This window comes from Plecotus auritus (genome assembly GCF_963455305.1).
Source record: "Plecotus auritus genome assembly, chromosome: 10".
NCBI lineage: Eukaryota > Metazoa > Chordata > Mammalia > Chiroptera > Vespertilionidae > Plecotus > Plecotus auritus.
Genome location: NC_137785.1, coordinates 5,268,879 through 5,287,564, shown reverse-complemented (window position 1 = coordinate 5,287,564; position 18,686 = coordinate 5,268,879). Strand labels below are relative to the sequence as shown.

General features: G+C 56.4%; 1 protein-coding gene across 1 annotated transcript in view; it reads right to left on the bottom strand.

The window, feature by feature from the left end:
- LOC308235316 (immunoglobulin superfamily member 1-like) overlaps positions 1–18,686 on the bottom strand; it is a gene marked incomplete at its 3' end in the record, with an annotated part of 87,242 nt that overhangs the window by 59,481 nt on the left and 9,075 nt on the right. Inside the window, exons 7-20 of the mRNA XM_080644074.1 lie at positions 17,423–17,559; positions 16,822–17,106; positions 16,603–16,675; positions 16,373–16,458; positions 14,569–14,856; positions 14,103–14,414; positions 13,600–13,881; positions 13,008–13,307; positions 11,143–11,250; positions 10,577–10,629; positions 1,377–1,464; positions 1,128–1,163; positions 620–907; positions 154–465 (exon numbers count right to left, since the gene is read on the bottom strand). Coding sequence (XP_080500200.1) covers positions 154–465; positions 620–907; positions 1,128–1,163; positions 1,377–1,464; positions 10,577–10,629; positions 11,143–11,250; positions 13,008–13,307; positions 13,600–13,881; positions 14,103–14,414; positions 14,569–14,856; positions 16,373–16,458; positions 16,603–16,675; positions 16,822–17,106; positions 17,423–17,559 — 2,648 coding nt within the window. The remainder of the gene's footprint in view (positions 1–153; positions 466–619; positions 908–1,127; positions 1,164–1,376; positions 1,465–10,576; positions 10,630–11,142; positions 11,251–13,007; positions 13,308–13,599; positions 13,882–14,102; positions 14,415–14,568; positions 14,857–16,372; positions 16,459–16,602; positions 16,676–16,821; positions 17,107–17,422; positions 17,560–18,686) is intronic.

The following is an 18,686-nucleotide window of genomic DNA, read 5'->3' as shown; positions in this document are numbered from 1 at the left end:
TCTCCCATGTCCCTCCGTGAGCCTTCCGCCTGTGGGTCTGTCCCCAAGAGGCCAGTGTCACTGATCCCATGAGTCCAGGGCCCCAATGGACACACAGCACCGTCATTTTGGGCCCAGGAAACAGATGGAGTTGCACCTGGGTCTGTCCCTCACCTGTGACCTCGATGTGCAGAGGGTCACTGGGCTGTGTCCATACGTTGGGGTTGAAGCTGTGAGAACCATAGCATCTGTAGGTCCCCCCATGGGAGGGGCTCACTGGGCCCAGAGGAAAGATAGCCTTGGTCCTCCTCCTCCAAGGATGGATCATGGGTTCTGATTCCATGTGTCCGGGCGGGTCAGTCCCTCCCTCCTTCAGCAGATGGAAAGGGCCCGATGTGAGCCCTGAGCTGCAGGAGAGGGACACGTTCCCTCCTGAGGCCACCACAGGGCCTGGCTGGGCTGAGAGGGCGGGTGCTCTGCCCAGTCCTGAGGGAGGAGAAAGGGTCTGTGTTAAAGGGACCGTCACCCTCCTGTCCCAGGTGTGTTCTGTTAGGGGTGGGGTCCCCTTGAGGCCACACTTTACTCCCTCTGCCTGTGACCTGGAGCCCACAGTGGGGAGGGAACCCGGTGTCTCCCTTACCTGTCACCACCAGGAGCAGGGGGTCACTCCGCTCTGAGAGTATGTCCCCAGTGCTGTAATATGCACACTGGTACAGCCCTGCGTGGGATGGGGTCATGGCTTCAATGAGGAAACCGGCCTTGTTGCTGGAGTTCTGTGGGATCCTTGTTTCCCAGGGCTCAGAGCCCCTCTCTTTATACAGACAGTAGGCACTAGCCTGCAGAGACCCCTGACACCAGATGGTCACGGGGCTGCCCTCGGTGACGATGGGGCCTGGGTCAGCCCAGATGGAGGGTTTGGGGACGACTCCTGGAAAGGAATCAGACCTGACATGTCAGGGGCTTCCTTCTCCCCGCTTTCCCCAGCTGTCACTCCCAGGCCCCTCCCAGATTGGTCACCATTATTCCAAACCCTGTGTCTCCTCAGCTGCCCAGAGGGTGACTGTGCTGAAACAGGAGGTTACGGGAGAGCGGTGTTGGGGGGGGGGGGGGTCGGCAGGGGGTGGGGAGGTGCGGGAAGAGAGACTCACCTGCCTGTACCTGGTCCCACGGGCCCTGACACAGCCCTGGAAGAGAGTCCCTGTGAGAACCGTCCCCAGCCGCACACAGGAGCTCCAGGCCTGGTCTGGGCCCCTGAGCTCTGGGGGCAGACCTGGGGCTGAGCACGTCTCCTCCCCATAAGTCCTGTCCCCACTGAGCCTCCTGAGTCCTGGGGTCTTGCAAGGTCAGGACCTGGGAGGGGAGGGGCCCCATCCCTCCTCCTTTCCCCACAAACTCACCAAGGCCCAGGAGGACAATGAAGGTCAAGGTTGTGGTGCTGTCTGCCATGGTCCCCAGTGGCAATGATGACGGATCAAGTCCACAGAGCTGAGCAGCACAAGCAGATGAACGGATGTGACAGGGCCTGGGCTCCAGGTGACAGGTCCCTGTTTCTTCATCAGCCTCACTCTGCTCTCCCTGAAGGATGGCTGAGGACACAGCAGGTTCCGGGACCTTCAGGACCAGATCTGAGTCTCAGCAGACCCCCCACGCTCTGCCTCCACCTCCTGTCCAACCCCAATCCAGAGGGTGACCCCGGTCCCAGTACCTGAGGGCGCAGGGCGCAGGGCAGAGCAGAAGGAAGCACCAGCTCCTGCCTCTCACAGAGTCTGTGTGACCATGGGAATGCCTTTCTCTTTCCTGAGACTCCACACATGCACGTTTTCTCCCGTCCCTTCACCGACCCGTCAGCCCAGTGATGGGTACCGAGCGGTTAACCCCCCTCTTCCTTTCCCCAGAGCTCACCGAGGCCCAGAAGGGCAGGCAGGTCCTGGGTCGGGGTGCTTCCTCACATGGTCCCCAGTGTGCACACGACGTAAACCCCACAGAGCCTGGGGAACAAAGGCAAGAATGGGGTGTGTCAAGGTCCAGTCCCCAAGTGATACGTCACTGGTTCCTCATCAGTGGCCTCACAGCAAGGGAAGTAGCCCCTCCCGGAAGGGTGGGCCTTAGGGGACAGCATGCTGTGGGATCTCTGAGACTGACCTCAGTCTCACCAGACCCCACACGCTCTGCCTCCACCTCAGGCCAAACCCAAATCCAGAGGGAGACAGCCGTCCCTGGTGAGGAGGGTGGAGGAACAGGGCAGGAGAGGACTTCACTCAGTTTCTGGCCCAATTCTGACTCTGCCTTTTCTAGAACCTCTGCGAGCTTGTGTAGGACACTTCCCTTTCCTGAGCCTCTGTAAGTGCAATTGCTCTTCCCTTCCCTCACTGGCCAGGCAGTCAGGCAGTACTTACTGAGCAGTGACCCTGGGCCTTCACTGGCCTGGCAGTCAGGCAGTACTTACTGAGCAGTGACCCTGGGCCTTCACTGGCCAGGTAGTCAGGCAGTACTTACTGAGCAGTGACCCTGGGCCTTCACTGGCCAGGCAGTCAGGCAGTACTTACTGAGCAGTGACCCTGGGCTGTCACTGGCCAGGCAATCAGGCAGTACTTACTGAACAGTGACCCTGGACCCTCAATGGCCAGGCAATCAGGCAGTACTTACTGAGCAGTCACCCTGGGCCCTCACTGGCCTGGCAGTCAGGCAGTACTTACTGAGCAGTGACCCCGGGCTGTCATTGGCCAGGCTCTGGAGTAGCTGAAGATCAGGGATCCCTTCCCTGGACTCTTGGGGCTGAGATGAATGAAGCAGATGTTACAGATATTTAGACGGCAGACAGTTCAGTTACAGTCTCGTGTACCCGTTGGGAGAATAAAGGAAATGAGACAATGAGATTCAATGACAGGTAGATGCCACACAACCCGGATCCTGGCTGAGGGGGTCCTTCTCAGGCATGGACTGACCCATGGCATGAGCAGGAAGTGACCCAGAGAGTGGGCCGGGGGGGGGGTCGTCTTTGACCAGAAAATCTTGAGCTGTTGTCAGAAGTGAGAGCAGTCAGGCGAAGGATCAGGCTAGTCACACAGGGTCTAGTGCACCACGCAAATATTCGGGATTTTAGCTCCAAGCCAATGGGATAAATTTGAAGCAACAGATTGTACGAAAAGATTTCTGATTTAAAGAGGTGACCACTATATGAAAATGTCATGCAGACCAGCTCTATTGATTGTTAATGCCATTGATAATAAAATGCCAACGTTCATTTGGCCCCTGGATGGTCTGTTGGTCAGTATTTTAAGTCATTTATGTGGTTTTTGAGTATAACTCTTACACTAACCTTTAACACAATGTACACTTTCAGTTGAGTCAGATGAGACAGGATGGGTCTTGGTCCAGCAGGTTGGAAAGGAGGTGGCTATGTTCAGAGGGAGAAAGAGAGAGAGAGATAGATAGATAGATAGAGAGAGAGAGAGAGAGAGAGAGAGAGAGAGAGATTTATTGTCCCTCTTATTTATGCATTCATTGCTTGATTCTTGTATGTGGCCTTACCAGGTATTGTACTTGCCACCTTGGCATATCAGGATAACGTTCTAACCAACTGAGTCACCTGACTGCATAGAATTTTCCAACAGCTCCATTGCTGAGTGTGGTTTGGTGTGGAGGGGAGTGTGGGTAACTGGGTGAGTTGGGTTGTGGAGGGAGAGTCGTGTTTGCTGGGGCTGGTGAGTTTAGCTCAACCTGACCATTCACAGCCTTGAATATCAGATGTGCAACTCGGATCTCTTCTGAAGGTGGAAACTGGTGGAGGGGGTGCAGCAGGCAGGCTCAGATCAGATGGGGTTATAGGAAGGGTCCTCAGGAGGTGGGGAGAGGAGAGAATTAGAGAAAGGGTGGGGCCTGGTTGGAGGATCAGGAAGGTTGCTGATTGGATGACACAGATGAGACATCTTGGGTCTGTGGTGGTTGGGGGGCACTGCTCCGAAGGGCTCAATGGGGCACGTGGAGTGAGTTGATGGTCTCTGTGAAGTGCTCCAATGAGGACGTGAAGGCTGCTCCACTCTCCTTGGTGCCTGCAGGAGCCAGTGGGGCTGTCCCAGGGAGGACACCCCAGGGGAGAGGGAGGCCTGGGAGATGCTGAGAAGACTGATCTCCATTTCTCAGAGGAAAGCAGGGCCCCAGTGGGACTGTGGACTTTCTTTCTCCACACACTTCCCTTCACTGACTTCCTGTTTCTGTAGGTCAGCCCCATCTGTTTCTTCATGGCTCTCCTTCGAAACCTCTGAGTCACTGCTGCCTCCTCTGGGCCCCTCCTCCCCTGAGCAGAGCTCCTCCCTCACACTGGGAATTCCTTCTCCCGCACTGGGCAAGCGCCTGCACGGGAGGCAACCCTGATTTCTTTCTTTCTTTTTTTTTTTTAAATATATTTTTATTGATATTTACAGAGAGGAAGGGAGAGGGATAGAGAGCTAGAAACATCGATGAGAGAGAAACATCAATCAGCTGCCTCCTGCACACCTCCCACTGGGGATGTGCCCGCAACCAAGGTACATGCCCTTGACTGGAATCGAACCCAGGACCCTTCAGTCCGCAGGCCGACGCTCTATCCACTGAGCCAAACCGGTTTCCGCAAACGCTGATTTCAAAATGAACACAGACAGACTTGGGGACCTGCCACAATTTATGTTATTGATCTCCCAGCAAAGGAGAATGTCGTCAATGAAGAAAAACAGATTTAAACAATTAGATAGTGACCATTTCACAAATTTGTTGACTCCTACATTTACACATCCAAGGTATTCAGCTATAAATATTTAAAGCCCAGTTGGTGTGGCTCAGTGGTTGAGTTGACCTATAAAGCATGAGGTCATGGTTCCATTCCTGGTGAAAGCAAATGCCCAGTTGTGGGCTTGATCTCCAGTGTGGAGCATGCAGGAGGCAGCTGATCAATGATTCTCTCATCATTGATGTTTCTCTCTCTCTCCTTCTTTCTTCCTCTCTTAAAGCAATAAAAATGTATTTTAAAACGTTTCTCTCTTTTTCTTTAATCTTTGCCTTTTTAATTATGATGTATCTTGGTGTGGGCCTCTTTGGGTTTTTCTTGTTTGGGACTTGTGTGTCTTCTTTCTTCACTAGGTTAGGGAAGTTTTTGGTCATTATTTCTTCAAATAAGTTCTCATTCCCTTGCTCTGTCTCTCTTCTCCTTCTGGTACCCCTGTGATGCTGATGTTGTTCTACTTCATGTTGTCCCGAAGGTCCCTTAAACTATCCGCATTCTTTACATTTTTTTTTCTTTTTGCTGCTCTGATTTTTTTCTACCTTGTCTTACAAATCACTCATTTGATCTTCTGCTTTATTTAACCTATTGTTCATTCCTTCCAGTGTATTCTTTTTCAAAATCCTCACCTGAGGATATGTTTTTTAAAGTTTATTTTATTTATTTTATTTTTGTTAATCCTCACCAGAGGATATTTTTTCCATTGCTTTTCAGAGAGAGGGGAGGGGAGGTGGGGGAGGGAGGGTGGGCAAGAGAGAACATCAGTGTGAGAGAGACACATGGACTGGTTGCCTTCCTCCCATGCCCCAATTGGGGCTGGGGATCAAGCCTGATACCCAGGTATGTGCCATTGACCTGGAATGGAACCTGAGACTCTGAGGTGCGGGGGCCTACGCTCTACCCACTGAGAAACACCAGCCAAGGCTAAAACTGATTTTTGCGACAAAAAGGGAAGGAGAGAGGGAGAGAGAAACATTGATTGGCTGCCTCCTGTATGCACCCTAACCAGGGGCCAAACCCACAACTAGGTATGTTCCCCGAAGAGGAATTAAACCCAGAGCCTTTGGTGTATGTGACAATGCTCCAATTGAATGAGCCACCCAGCCCCGGCCAGTGTATTCACGATGTCATATATTGTATTCTTCATTTCTGACTTTTAAAGAAGTTTTTTTCGTGCTGTTATACCTTTCCCTAAGTTCCTGGAACACCTTTATAACCATTACTTTGAACTCTATATCTGATAAACTGCTTGCTTCCATTTGATTTAGTTGCTTTTTTTTTTTGAGACTTCTGTGTTTGTTTTTTTCTTTTCTTCATTTAGGGCCTGTTTCTCTGTCTCCCTATTTTGGCTCCCTCTTGGTGTTAATTTTCTGTGTATGAGTTAGGTCTGCCATGACTCCCAGCTTGGTGGGGTGGCCTAATGTGGTAGATGTCCTGTGGGACCAAGTGCCGCAGTCTCTTTGATCACCTAAGCTGGGTCCTCTAGGGATGTCCCTTGCGTGGATTATGTGGGCCCTCCTCTTGTAATTGAGTCTTTTTTAAAAAAGAAAAAGAGTATATTATATTCTGTCAACATTTATTTGGTCTTAGTCCCAGGCCTGGCCTCGCCCCGCCCCTGGCCCCGCCCCTGTCCCCCGTCCCGCCTCTTGCCTGGCTCCCAGCCTGCCCCTCTCCTCGCCCCCCCCATCCCTCGTCTTCAATCTCTCATTTGGACAGATAACTGGTCAACCCGATCACTCTGACCCACTCCCAGAGAGAAAGTCCGGGCCGGGCCATCTGCTTGACCCTATCTCTCATGGTCCCCACTGCTTTGAGACTGGCTGGCCATCTGGTTGACCCCATCTCTCACGATCTCCACTGATGTTCAAGACTAAGTCCGGGCCGGCCATCTGGTCGACCCTGATCTCACAGTCTCCACTGCTGCCCAAAACTAAGTCGGGGCCGGCCATCTAGTCATCTAGTTGACTGGAGCCACCGCACAACCCTAGGTCCCTGAGGCCGCCCTGCGCCTGCAGTTTTGGGAGTGCTGGTAGACCGGGTTCCTAGGAGGGGGCGGAAAATATGGGGAGGAGGGAGCCAGCCCTCAGCCCCCCTGGGAAAGGGGCCGTGTCCGCAGCCACCCACCCCCACTTCCCAGTCCCAGCCCGGAGCCCGAAGGCCCTGGCGGGGTCATGAGAGGAGGCCAGGAGTGAAAGGAAGGAAAGGAAGGGGACCCCGCCTTAAGCTCCGCGTGCGGTTTCCCGCCCTCCCCCTTCCTTACCTCAACCGCCCACTGAGCCGACCTGGGGAAGGAGAGGGGCCAGAATAAGACAAACCCTTGTGTGGAGGCTGACTTTCAATAGATCGCAGCGAGGGCCCTGCTTTGCTAAGTACGAGACCAGGACCCAGAAGCAGGTCGTCTAGGAATGGGTCAGCACCAGGTTCCCCACGAAGGTGCGTTGTGTGAAGGGCAAGGGGCCAGCCCCCTTTCCGGCTGCACCCAGTTTCCCAGGATGAAGGGCTCTCCGCACCGGACCCGTGTAATTGAGTCTTGATGGCTATTGTGTTTGTGGTGGGATCGGCCCTCAGGCTGGCTGACTGGGAGGCTCAGCCGGGACCACGGCCTGCCAGCTGCTGGGCAGATGCTGACCACAGGAAGCGGCATTCGCCTCAGCAGGGTCTGCTGTCGGGAGATCTCCCTTTGGATGTGCCCCTTGTGAGGCTAGTGGGGTCCTGCTCTGATGTGGTCTGAGGCTGGCCACCGGTGGGTTGGTTCTGGGCCTCTTGGAGGGGTCTCGGGTGCAGGCCAAGGTCAGCCACAGGCTGTGAGACGGGGCGGCCCTTTTCGCATGCCTGCCCCTCCTGCCAGTTGCCATGTGGCTTCTTCTGTGATCCTTGGCTCTGTGCCTCCGCCTCAGCTGGTCTCCGGGTGGCTCTTCAGGGTGATTGCTCCTTCATTTAGTTGTAACTCCAGTTTGGTCCTGGGAGGAGGTGAGTGTAGTAGCTTCCACATACCCCGCCTCCACCTTGAAATCTGCATCTGCAGTTAACATGGGCGTTGTCAGGAGGCCCCATGGAAGGACTGAAGGAAGAGGACCATAGCAGCGTGGCACACACCTGGTCAGCCGCAGCCTTGTAGGGGTTCCGCGGCTCCTGGGGGCCTGCAGGTCGGTCAGTGAGGCGGGAGGGGGGAGGGGGGAGGGGGGAGGGAGGAGAGCTGCGGTAGGGCCGCCCTGGCAGCTGCTGCCCATCACTCCCTTAAAGCATTCTCTCACTTCTGTGTTGTTCTAAATGCACACAGTGATTACTGAGAAGTCTGGCTTTGATTTCAAAATGCAGGCGCATTGCTGATAGAACCAGTGACTCCCAGAGGGTCCCAGGAGCGGCCGGGCCCACGTCTGGTCTCCAGGCTGCTGGGGTCAGGAGGCCGCACCTCGCAGCTCTCGCCATAAGCCAGGCGTGGGCTTCTGTTTGATGTATGTGCAGTGACCAGGGGTTTTGCTGTGTGTGTGTGTGGGGGGGGGGGGTGAGGAAGACATAGGTCTGCTCCCCCTTCGTCTAAAACTGGAAGTCTGAAACGCCATTGGTTTTTAGATATTAGTAATGTTTCCAGTGACATTGGATACATCCTTTTCAAATTAGAATAATAGATCTTTATACTACTTTAGATTGTGTGTGTGTTTCTATGTGTGTCCATGTCTTTGTCCGTGTCTGCATGTGTGTGTATGTTGGTGTGTATGTCCATGTGCGCCCACGTATATATCAGTGTATGTTTGTGTATATGTCCCTATGTGCCCATGTGTATGTCCATGTGTATATGTGTGTGTACTTCATACATGCATAGTGTTCATAAGCATTTAGCAGAGAAACTTTCTGAACTTTAAGGTTACTTTGCAGGAAACTGTTGTTGTTTTTTTTTTTAAAAAAATATATATATATTATTGGTTTCAGAGAAGAAGAGAGAGGGAGAGAGATAGAGAAACATCCATGATGAGAGAGAATCACTAATCGGCTGCCTGCTGCACGCTTACCACTGGAGATCGTGCCCGCAACCCAGGCACGTGCCCTTGACCAGAATTGAACCCGGGACCCTTCAGCCCGCAGGCCAATGCTCTATCCACTGAGCCAAACCAGCTAGGGCTGCAGGAAAGTTTTGAATTACAGATTCAATGTGTTTAACAAACATGACAATTCAGTTTCATATTTAACCCACGTGAGTGAAATCTTACGGTTCTTGTCCTTTTCTTTCTTTCTTCTCTTAGCGTGATACTCTCCACTCCACCCATGTTGTGGCAAATGGCAGTGTGTCATGTTTTATGGCTGAGAAATATTCTGTTTGTATAGTTACCACATCTTTATCCCATCATCAGCTCAAGGACACATAGGTTGTGTCTATGTTCTGCTTCATAGGTTTAATGTATGATATTTACATTGTCATTCACTTAATGCATTCTCTCACTTCTGTTTTGGTTTTAGATTCACAAATTGATTACTGAGAAGTCTTGCTTTGATTCCAGAATGTAGGCATATTGCTTATAGAACCGGGTGACTCCCACAGGGTGCCAGGAGCTGCCGGGGGAGCACGTCTGGTCTCCAGGCTGGCTGGGGTCACTAGCTGAGTCTCCCCGGGGGAAATACCTATGCCTTCTTGGGTCCCTGCAGGCCCCCTCCCTGGAGTGTGGGGTCTGGGTCCTTCCTGGGCTAGTGGATGGCTAGAGCTGCGTACAAGCTGGGCTCTTCTGGGGGCTCCTCTGATGGGGAGGATGGGGGTGCACTTGTCGGCCGTCTGAGGGCCAAGAGGTTCAGCTGGGCGTAGGTCACATCCTGGGGGGCGTCAGGTGCAGCCTGGAGCAGGGGGGGAGAGAGAGGGATGACACTTGGTTGGGGTTGGGGAAACCTGGAGGTCTGCAGCGAATGGGACTCACCGCACTGTCCATCTGTCTGTCCTCTTCTGCTTCTCTGCCCTTTGTGTCCAGCAGTTCCTCTGACAGGGAGGAAGGAGAGGTGGCCATTCCCTGCCTGGGTCCTGGTCTTGAGTGGCTTACATGGGGGCCTTCATCCTGCCTTGTCTGAAGGAGACAGTGAGACAGAACAGTGTCTCCTTGATTCCACAGTAGAAATCCTCCTGTCAATTATCCTCACGTTGCCAGAGAGATGATTTACACTTTAAATAGATCAGGCCCCTCTCCTGATGGCATCTACAGGGACTTCCCGAACCTTGGGGCCTCTGGATGCTTCTGTAGTTCTGACTCTCATCCTAACGCGCTCTCTCTTGCTCACTGGGCTCCAGTCTCATGGCCCCTCCTCCTGAAGAAGCAGGCCCTGCCTCAGGACCTTTGCGCCCGCTCTTTCCCTGTCCCCCACCATGCCCTCTATCCCCTCCTCTTGCTTTATGTTCCTTCACAGCACTTTGCTCTCTGGGACACTGTCTGCTTGTTTGCATATTGTCTCCCTCGCCCACAGGTGAGCTCGATGCGTGTGGAGACAGTGTGGCTCAGGGCTGCACCGTGGCCCCTAAATGGAGCTGGGAAACAGTGCACCCAGTCACATCTGCTGGGTGAATGACTGAAGGGGTCCTGGGGACCTGTGGGTGAGTCACTTATTCCTGCCTCCACCTGAGACCTGGGACTGCACAAGGTCACACAGAGGACGAGGGGCCAGCAAAGGGGGCCCCATAGGAGGGGCCATGAGGTCACAAGGAAACCAGGAGGAGTGAGTCACAGCAGGACGACCTGGGGACCCAGAGGGGAGGTCAGTGTGGACGCTGCTGAGAAGCAGGTGAGGTGGGACAGGGAAGGGTCCATTGGATTAAACTGGGCAACAGAAGGTCCTTGGAGGCCTGGACAGGAGCAGGGGTCTCACCGGAGGGTCCAGCTCCACGCTCTCCCCAGGCTGCGGGTCCTTCACAGAAGCATCTGCTGGGGCAGAACAGGGGGGTCTCCTGGCAGGTCCCTGAGATCTCAGGGCTGCAGACCTGCCTGCTCCCAGATGGGCCACTAATCCAGGGTGAGGTGCAGATGCAGGCCACACAGTGTGGGTCTCAGTCCTTCTCACCCTGACCCCCATCCTCCCAGCCTAACCCTCCCCATCGCCTCCTGAAATCCCTGCACCCCCTTCCCCAGGGCAGCTGTCTCATCCCCTCATACAGGGGCTCCTGCTGGGTGTCAACAGCTGGGCTGCAGCTGGGGGAGGAGACAGGAGAGTTAGGGGCAGGAGGTGGGAGGGGAGCCAAGGTCAGTGAAAGCCTGGGGCCTCTGGGGCAGGCCAACAGGACACTCTATCTGAGCCTAACCAGCGATGGCTCCACATTTTCTGATTTGAGGTTCTGGAGAAATGCACTCCCTGACCTTCTCCTGCTGTTTGGTTTTCCTGTGACAGGTGCTCTGAGCCCCCCGCCCCCTCCTGTGACCCAGGTCACCCCTACTCACTGCCTTTGCTCTGATGCCGGAATCGGAGGAAGAGGAAGAGAAGGAGGGAGAGCAGCAGGATGAGGGCCAACGAGACCACACTCAGGATGATCAGGTTCCAGTTGAGACCTTGAACACATGATGAATGAGCCAATGACGTAATAAATGAGCACCTACTGTGTGTGAGGCACATGCTAGGGTCTGTCATTCATCTCTTCTAATTTCACCATAGTCATGTGACAGGGATTGCTGACCCCACCACCCATTTCACTGAGGCTCAGAGAGGTTAATCAGAAGCTCAGGTCACCCAGCCAGGGCGGGGCAGGGCTGGGACTGGAACCTGGGACAGGGTGATCCCTGTGTGTTGTTACTATTATTATTGTTTTAATCCTCACCCAAGGATATCTTTTCCATTGATCTTTAGAGAGAGTCGAAGTCAGGGAGGAGCGGCGGGGGGGGGAGGGGAGGGAAGAGAGAGAAAGAGAGAGAGAGAAACATTGATGTGAGAGAGACAAACTGACTGGTTGCCTCCTGCATGTGCCCTGACCAGGGTGGGGTGGAATCTGCAGCTAAGGTATGTGCCCTTGACGGGGGACCGAACCTGCGACCCTTTAGTCCAAGGGCTGACGCTCTAACCGAGAGCAAAACTGGTCAGCGCATTATGACTATTGTTATTATTACTAGAGGCCCGGTGCTCGAAATTCATGCAAGAGCCGGCCTCCCTGCCCCTGGCTGCCGGCACTGGCTTCCCTTGGGCACCGGGACCTGGGCTTCTCTCGCAGCCACGTGTCCAGTCTAATTAGCATATTACCCTTTTATTATTATAAATTATTATGATGATTCATGCTGTCCCTGTGCCTGCAGGTAGACCCACCCCTCTCCATCCCAGCCCAGATCCCTGTCCCACTCTGCAGCCTGATCCCCCCCCTCCCCCGGAAGTGGGGCCTGTGCACGTGGGGCGCCTACGGCCAGGGCAGGAGGGAGGCCTGGGTCCTTCCTGAGCTCTAGTCAGGGCCGGGCTGCATGCTGAGGGCCTTCCCTTTGAGGGAGGTGGGGGCCTGACCCACAGCCCATGGACCAGGACTCAGAGGAACAGACGTGTCCCAGGTCCCACAGGCGGGCAAGAGCAGAGCTGGGACTTGAACCAGGGCTGAGGCTTCTCCTCCTGACTCCACGGCTGCTCCTTGGGTGGTGTGGAGGAGACTCAGACACCACCTGAGTCCCCAACACACACACACACACACACACACACACACACACACACACACACACACACACACAGTGTCCTGAGCCTTTAGAGAACTTGGCCCAGTGAGAAGGAGGAACTCTCCTCAGGCCATTACCCAGGAAGTGGCTGAGCCAAGACCAACACTGAGCTCCTCCCACCCACCACCTCCCCCCAGACCCTCACTTAGTCCTCTGTGCGCCTGACTTCCCCTTGGGAGGGGGCTGCTCCTCTCCTGGTGGTCCCTCAGTATCTCCGCTCCCTCTCTGCCCCCCTGGGGAACAGGTTGAGCCCTAGCAGGTGGTCTTGCTCTCCCTGGGGATCGGCCTCTGCTGGTCACACTCTTGTCTTGGTCTCTGGCTGAGGCCCAGGACTGGGGACTGGAGGGTCGGGATGGGTGCCCCTGGCCTTTCTCCTTCTGGTCAGCCCCATCCTCGCCAGCCTCCCTCTGCCCACGGGAGCATGTCTGGGCCTCAGGGAGGAGGAGGAGGATGAGGAGGGATGGGAGAGGCTCTGGCTCATTCCATCCCTCTGGGAGGTGAGAGTCCCCTCTGGGTGACCCTCCTCCTGTTACTCCCTCAGCCCATTGCAGCCCAAGGTGCCCTGGGGATGGGGGCCTGACCTGACCTGAGGACACGGGGGCGGGGCTGGGGCTCCTCACCTGAGACCACCAGCTCCAGGGGGTCACTGGGCTGGGACAGCAGGTAGGGGGAGGTGCTGTTGGAGCCATAGCACCTGTAGGTCCCCTGGTGGCCTGAGCTCACAGGACTGAGGGTGAAGTTGGCCTGAGAGGGTGCAGACGTGTCCTGCAGACTGAGGTGCTGGGGAGGGTCCAGCGACCCCTCCCTGTGCAGGTGGAAGGTGTCCAACCAGATCTCAGACCCACACTGCAGGGTCACGTTCACTCCCCTGGGCACTGAGGGTCCCGGCTGGGCTGAGAGGGAGGGTTTCCTGTACATTCCTGGGGAGAGGAAGGTTGTGGTGTACAGAGAGCCACCTCCCCACATGCCCTTGACCCTGAGCTGAGCAATCTTGTCCTCCAGAGACTCTGTCACCCCGCTCAGCTCCTCTCAGTCCCCCTGGGGGGTGTCTTTTATCTCCATGACCTCACCCCCTTTCTCCCTTCCACCCCAAGACCTCTGCCCAGCTCAGCCTCTGCTCCAGGCCCCTCTCCTGGGCCCCATCACCCCAGGTGTCCCTGGGCCCAGAGCCCTAAGCAGACCCTCAGCACAGGGGCAGGGCTGGCCCCTCACCTGCCACCAGGATGTCCAGGGGGGCGCTGGGGGCCGACCACTCAGAGGAGAGGTGGTGTCCACTGTAGCATCTGTACCGGCCCCCGTGGGTGCGGTTCACGGGGCCCAGGGGGAAGTCAGGGCTGCGCTGCCCATCGAGGCGCTGGGGGGGTGTGAGCCCCTCGTCCTTGGTCAGCGCGAATCTGTCAAAGCCGGCCTCCGCGTGGCACTGGAGGGTCAGGCTGTGTCCAGCCAGCACCAGCGTGCCTGGCTGGGCCGAGAGGGCGGGCTCCCTGTGCACACCTGGGAGGAGGGGACAGTGGCACCAGGGGACACCCCACATCGCCCACTGGGCCGCAGGGAGAGGTCTCCCATGTCCCTCCCTGAGCCTCCCGCCTGTGGGTCTGTCCCCAAGAGGCCAGTGTCACTGACCCCATGAGCCCAGGGCCCCAATGGACACACAGCTCTGGTCAGTTATTTGGGCCCAGGAAACAGATGGGGATGCACCCAGGTCTGTCCCTCACCTGTGACCTCGATGTGCAGAGGGGCACTGGGCTGTGACCACACGTTGGGGTTAGAGCTGGAAGAACCAAAGCATCTGTAGGTCCCCCCATGGGAGGGGCTCACGGGGCCTAGAAGGAAGATGGCCTCGGCCTGCCACCTCCCATCATGCTTCCTCCATTCTGATTTCATGTGTCGGGGCGGGTCAGCCCCTCCCTCCTTCAGCAGATGGAAAGGGCCCGATGTGAGCCGTGAGCTGCAGGAGAGGGACATGTTCCCTCCTGAGGCCACCACAGGGCCTGGCTGTGCTGAGAAGGAGGGTGCACCGTACATTCCTGAGGGAGGAGAAAGGTTCTGTGTTAAAGTGACCGTCACCCTCAAGCCACAGGTATTTTCTGTGAGGGGTGGGGTCCCCCTGAGGCCACACTTTATTCCCTCTGCCTGTGACCTGGAGCCCACAGTCGGGAGGGCACCCGGTGTCTCCCTTACCTGTCACCACCAGGAGCAGGGGGTCACTCCACTCTGAGGGTATGTCCCCAGTGGTGTAGTATGCACACTGGTACAGCCCTGCGTGGGATGGGGTCATGGCTTCAATGAGGAAACCGGCCTTGTTGCTGGAGTTCTGTGGGATCATTGATTCCAAGGGCTCAGAGCCCCTCTCTTTATACAGACCGTAGGCACCAGCCTGCAGAGACCCCTGACACCAGATGGTCACATGGGTCCCGTTGGTGACGATGGGTCCTGGGTCAGCCCAGATGGAGGGTTTGGGGACGTCTCCTGGCAAGGAATGAGACATGAAAGGTCCTGGGGAGTCCTCATCCCCTCACGATGTCATGTATGAGCCAAGGATGCCATTTAATGTGCACCTGCTGTGTACGAGGCACATGCTGTTGCTGTCACTCATCTCCTCTCACCTCACAACAGTCATGCACCAGGGATTGCTGACCCCTCCATCCACTTCACTGAGGCTCAGAGAGGTCAATCAAGTGCCCCAGGTCACCCAGCCTGGACGGGGCAGCGCTGGGACTGGAACCAGGACTGTGGGTTCCCTGTGCTGTCCTCACGCTGCCCCCCAGGGGGACACCAGCTTCGTGCTCTGGGCTCCTCCTCTGCAGGGGCCTGTCCACGTCTCATCTGTAGCTGAGGGTCCTTCCTCATTACCCGCCCCCAGCACAGCAGGGACAGGAAGGGGCAGGGTGAGGGGTGGACTCTGAGTCTCTCCCGGGTCCATCTCCACCCTGCAGGCCCTGACACCCCCTTGGGAAGGTCAGGATGGGCTGGGGGCTCTGCCTTCCTGAGCTCTGTGAGGCCCTTATGTCACTTCATCTCCCAGCAGCCTGTGAGCAGGATGGGACCAGGGATGAGCAAACAGGACCCCACATTCAGAGGAGGGAAGGGACCGCCCAGCCCCACAGCAGGAGCAGCAGAGCCAGGAGCTGAACCAGGGCTGATCCACCCTGTTCCCTCCTCTGAGCTGAGCCTGAGCTGAGGGGGAGGACTGGGGGCCTGGACCCTTGTCCTGCCTGTCCATCCCTGTACAGTGTCACCGTCCCTGAGACAGAGGGGACAGGCCCCATAACATCACGTCCTGGGGGCTTCCCTGTGAGGCCCTGTCCCAGGAGGTCAGGGCCAGAATGGACAGGAAATGTAAGATCTGGACAAGGATTCTCTCCTTTTACACCTGGAGACACTGAGGCCCAGGCATGAAAAGGAGTGTCCAAGTGAGAGACTTCAGGGGATCCAGCACCATCACATGGCTCAGCCCATGTCCCCATGGAGGCACCCACCACCTCCCCACAGAGACCCCCCACTTCCTCTCTGTGGGCCTGACTCCCTGGGTGGGGGAGACCGAGCCTCAGAGCCCCTGGGGCCTGTCACTCCCTGTAATCTGTCCCAGCTCCTAGCAGCCTTAGGACAGCCTTAGTGCACGGGCGGCATTAGATTCTCAGAGACTCAGAACTGCCCAGGGGAGCTGTCTCCCTCTGAGCAAGGAGGACCCCGTGGGCGGGGGCTGGGTCCCAGGGGTCCTGGTAAGGACAGGAAGAGGGGGAGAGTCTGGGGCTGACCCTGGAGCCTCCCTCACACAGAGTCCTCACTGAGTCCCTGTCACTGCCCCCCTGGCACCTTCTGGACCAGGTGAGGGGGAGGGATGGAGAGGGGCCTGGGGGTCTCTGAAGTGCTGATCTCCTCTGGGAGACCATTCCTAGAGCCCCTCACTCCCTTTCAGCCCATGATTGCTTTGGGGATGGGACCCTGAGCTGACAGCTAGCAGACAGGGTCAGGGGCCCCTCACCTGCGACCAGGAGCTCCAGGGCATCGCTGGGGTGTGAGCACACCTGGGGGCTGTTCCGGTAACAGCCATGGCATCTGAACGTCCACCTGTGGCCGGGGGTCAGAGGGCCCACAGGGAACAGGGCCTGGGACTGCCCTCTTGGCTGGGTCTGTGAGTCCAGGGCCCAGGAGAGCCTGTGATCTCCTTCCTTAGTCAGAAGGAACCTGCCAAATCGCTGCCCTGAGCCACACTGGAGGGTCACGTTCCCTCCTGAGGGCACGACAGGGCCGGGCAGGGCTGAGAGGCTGGGTTTGCTGTACAATCCTAGGAGAGGATGAGGCAGCGTGTTAAATGGGGCTCACACCTCCCTCATGTCCCCCAGGGCTGGGCTGTGAGAGGGAGACACCCTGAGAGCAGACCCCCTTCCTGAGGGCAGAGCCTGAGGCTGGGGCCCCTGAGTGTCCTCTCACCTGTCACCACCAGCTCCAGGGGCTCACTGGGCTCTGACCAGCCAGTGGGGCTGCGATAGTAACAGCGATGTCTCCCTGCGTCATGCTCTGTCATGTGTGTGATGGAGAACTTGGCATTTTCCCCAGACTCCTGTGGCTCCTGTATTTTCCATGGGGCTGGGATTCCCTCTTTATACAGGTGGTACTCCTCAGCCCCTGGAATCCCCTGACACCAGATGGTCACAGGGGTCCCCCACGGGATCACAGGGCCTGGCTCAGCCCAGACGGTGGGCTTGGGGAGGGTCCCTGGAAGGAATCAGAGGCTGGATCACAGGACATTCCCACCCCTGGTCCCAACTCTCGGTCCCAGATGCCTCCCATCTGTCAGACAGATCCTGCCCTGCTGCCGGGAGGGTGGCCCTAGTCCCCAGGGAGGAACGGGACCTGGGACACCTGGGGAGACTCACCTGCCTGCACTGGGGTCCTGAGGCCCACACTCAGCCCTGGAAGAGAGTCCCTGTGAGAGATTTGCCCTGAACCCTGAGCAGCACCCTCCTCCCCATGAGCCTCCTGAGTCCTGGGGTCCTGACAGACCATGGCTCCCCTCCCCCTCCCATCTCACCGAGGCAGAGCAGGGCCCTGAGGGTGGTGGTCATGGCGTCTTCTCCCTGTAGCCTCAGCTGAGCAGATGGAGGCCACGGGGCCAGCAGGATGGACAGACAGACGAACGGGTGGTGGTCACTTGGAGTCCGGTCCTTCCTGTCACGGGTTTGTCACATCAGCAGCCCACAGGAGAGGGCACAGCCTCTCTCTAGCAGCCTGGCTCTCATTTTCATGGTGAAGCAGGATATAGACCCGGCGCCTCCTGAGAAGCCCCTTGCAGGTGAGGTGACCCAGGGCACGTCCTTCCCTGTCAGAGCCTCCCCAACGGGGTCTCCTTCCTCCTCAGCCCATCCATCAGCACCTCCCTGGGGTCCTCACCATGGACAGTGTCACCTGGGTCCTGAAGACGCTTCAGGGAGACGTGGGTCCCTGTGGCCTGCAGAGATCAGATCAGCAGGGACACGCTCACCCTCTCCCTGTGCAGCTCAGGGCGCTGTCCCTGTGACAGTGAGCACAGAGGGAAATGCAGGGAAATAGGGAAGGAAACAGGTCTCCCCCTCTGGCCCTATAGTGTGCTTCCCTTCCTATTCCAGCTCCTGGTATACTCCCCTTTCTTGCAACAGCATCCACCCCATCAGGGCGGGATAACGCTCTGAGTCCTTCTACCCCTCAGTGCCCCTTTCCCTCAGGAAGATCTATCTCTCCTCCTCGTCCCAGGATCCTGTCTTCACAGTCAGGGACAATAAGTGTGTTATTGCTCCGATTTGGGGAACAAAACTGATCTCATTAATTTATTTAATTTTTATTTAAAAATATTTTTATGGATTTCAGAGAGGAAGGGAGAGGGAGAGAGAGAGATAGAAACATCCATGGTTGGAGAGAATCACTGACCGGCTGCCTCCTACACACCCCATACAGGGGATCAAATCCCGAAATCTGGGCATGTGCCCTGACTCAGAATCGAACCTCAACCTCCTGGTTTATACATAGATTGACACTCAACCACTGAGTCATGCAGGCTGGGCTGATTCTTATTTAAATAGTCCTCCACTGTCAGGTGTGTGACCTTCACCCTCAATGTACAATCTCTTGAGTCTCAGTTTCCTCTCATGCAGCACTTTGTCAAGATCCCAACTCCTTAGAGTGGTTGGGGGGTCGGTGCCATGGACCTGGAGGGAGCCATCTGGTTTATTTTCACACCTGACTAAGCCTGTGAGGTGAGCCCTGAGTGGTGTTATTCAGAACTCCGCAAGTATTGGATGATTGCTGTACCCACGTACAAG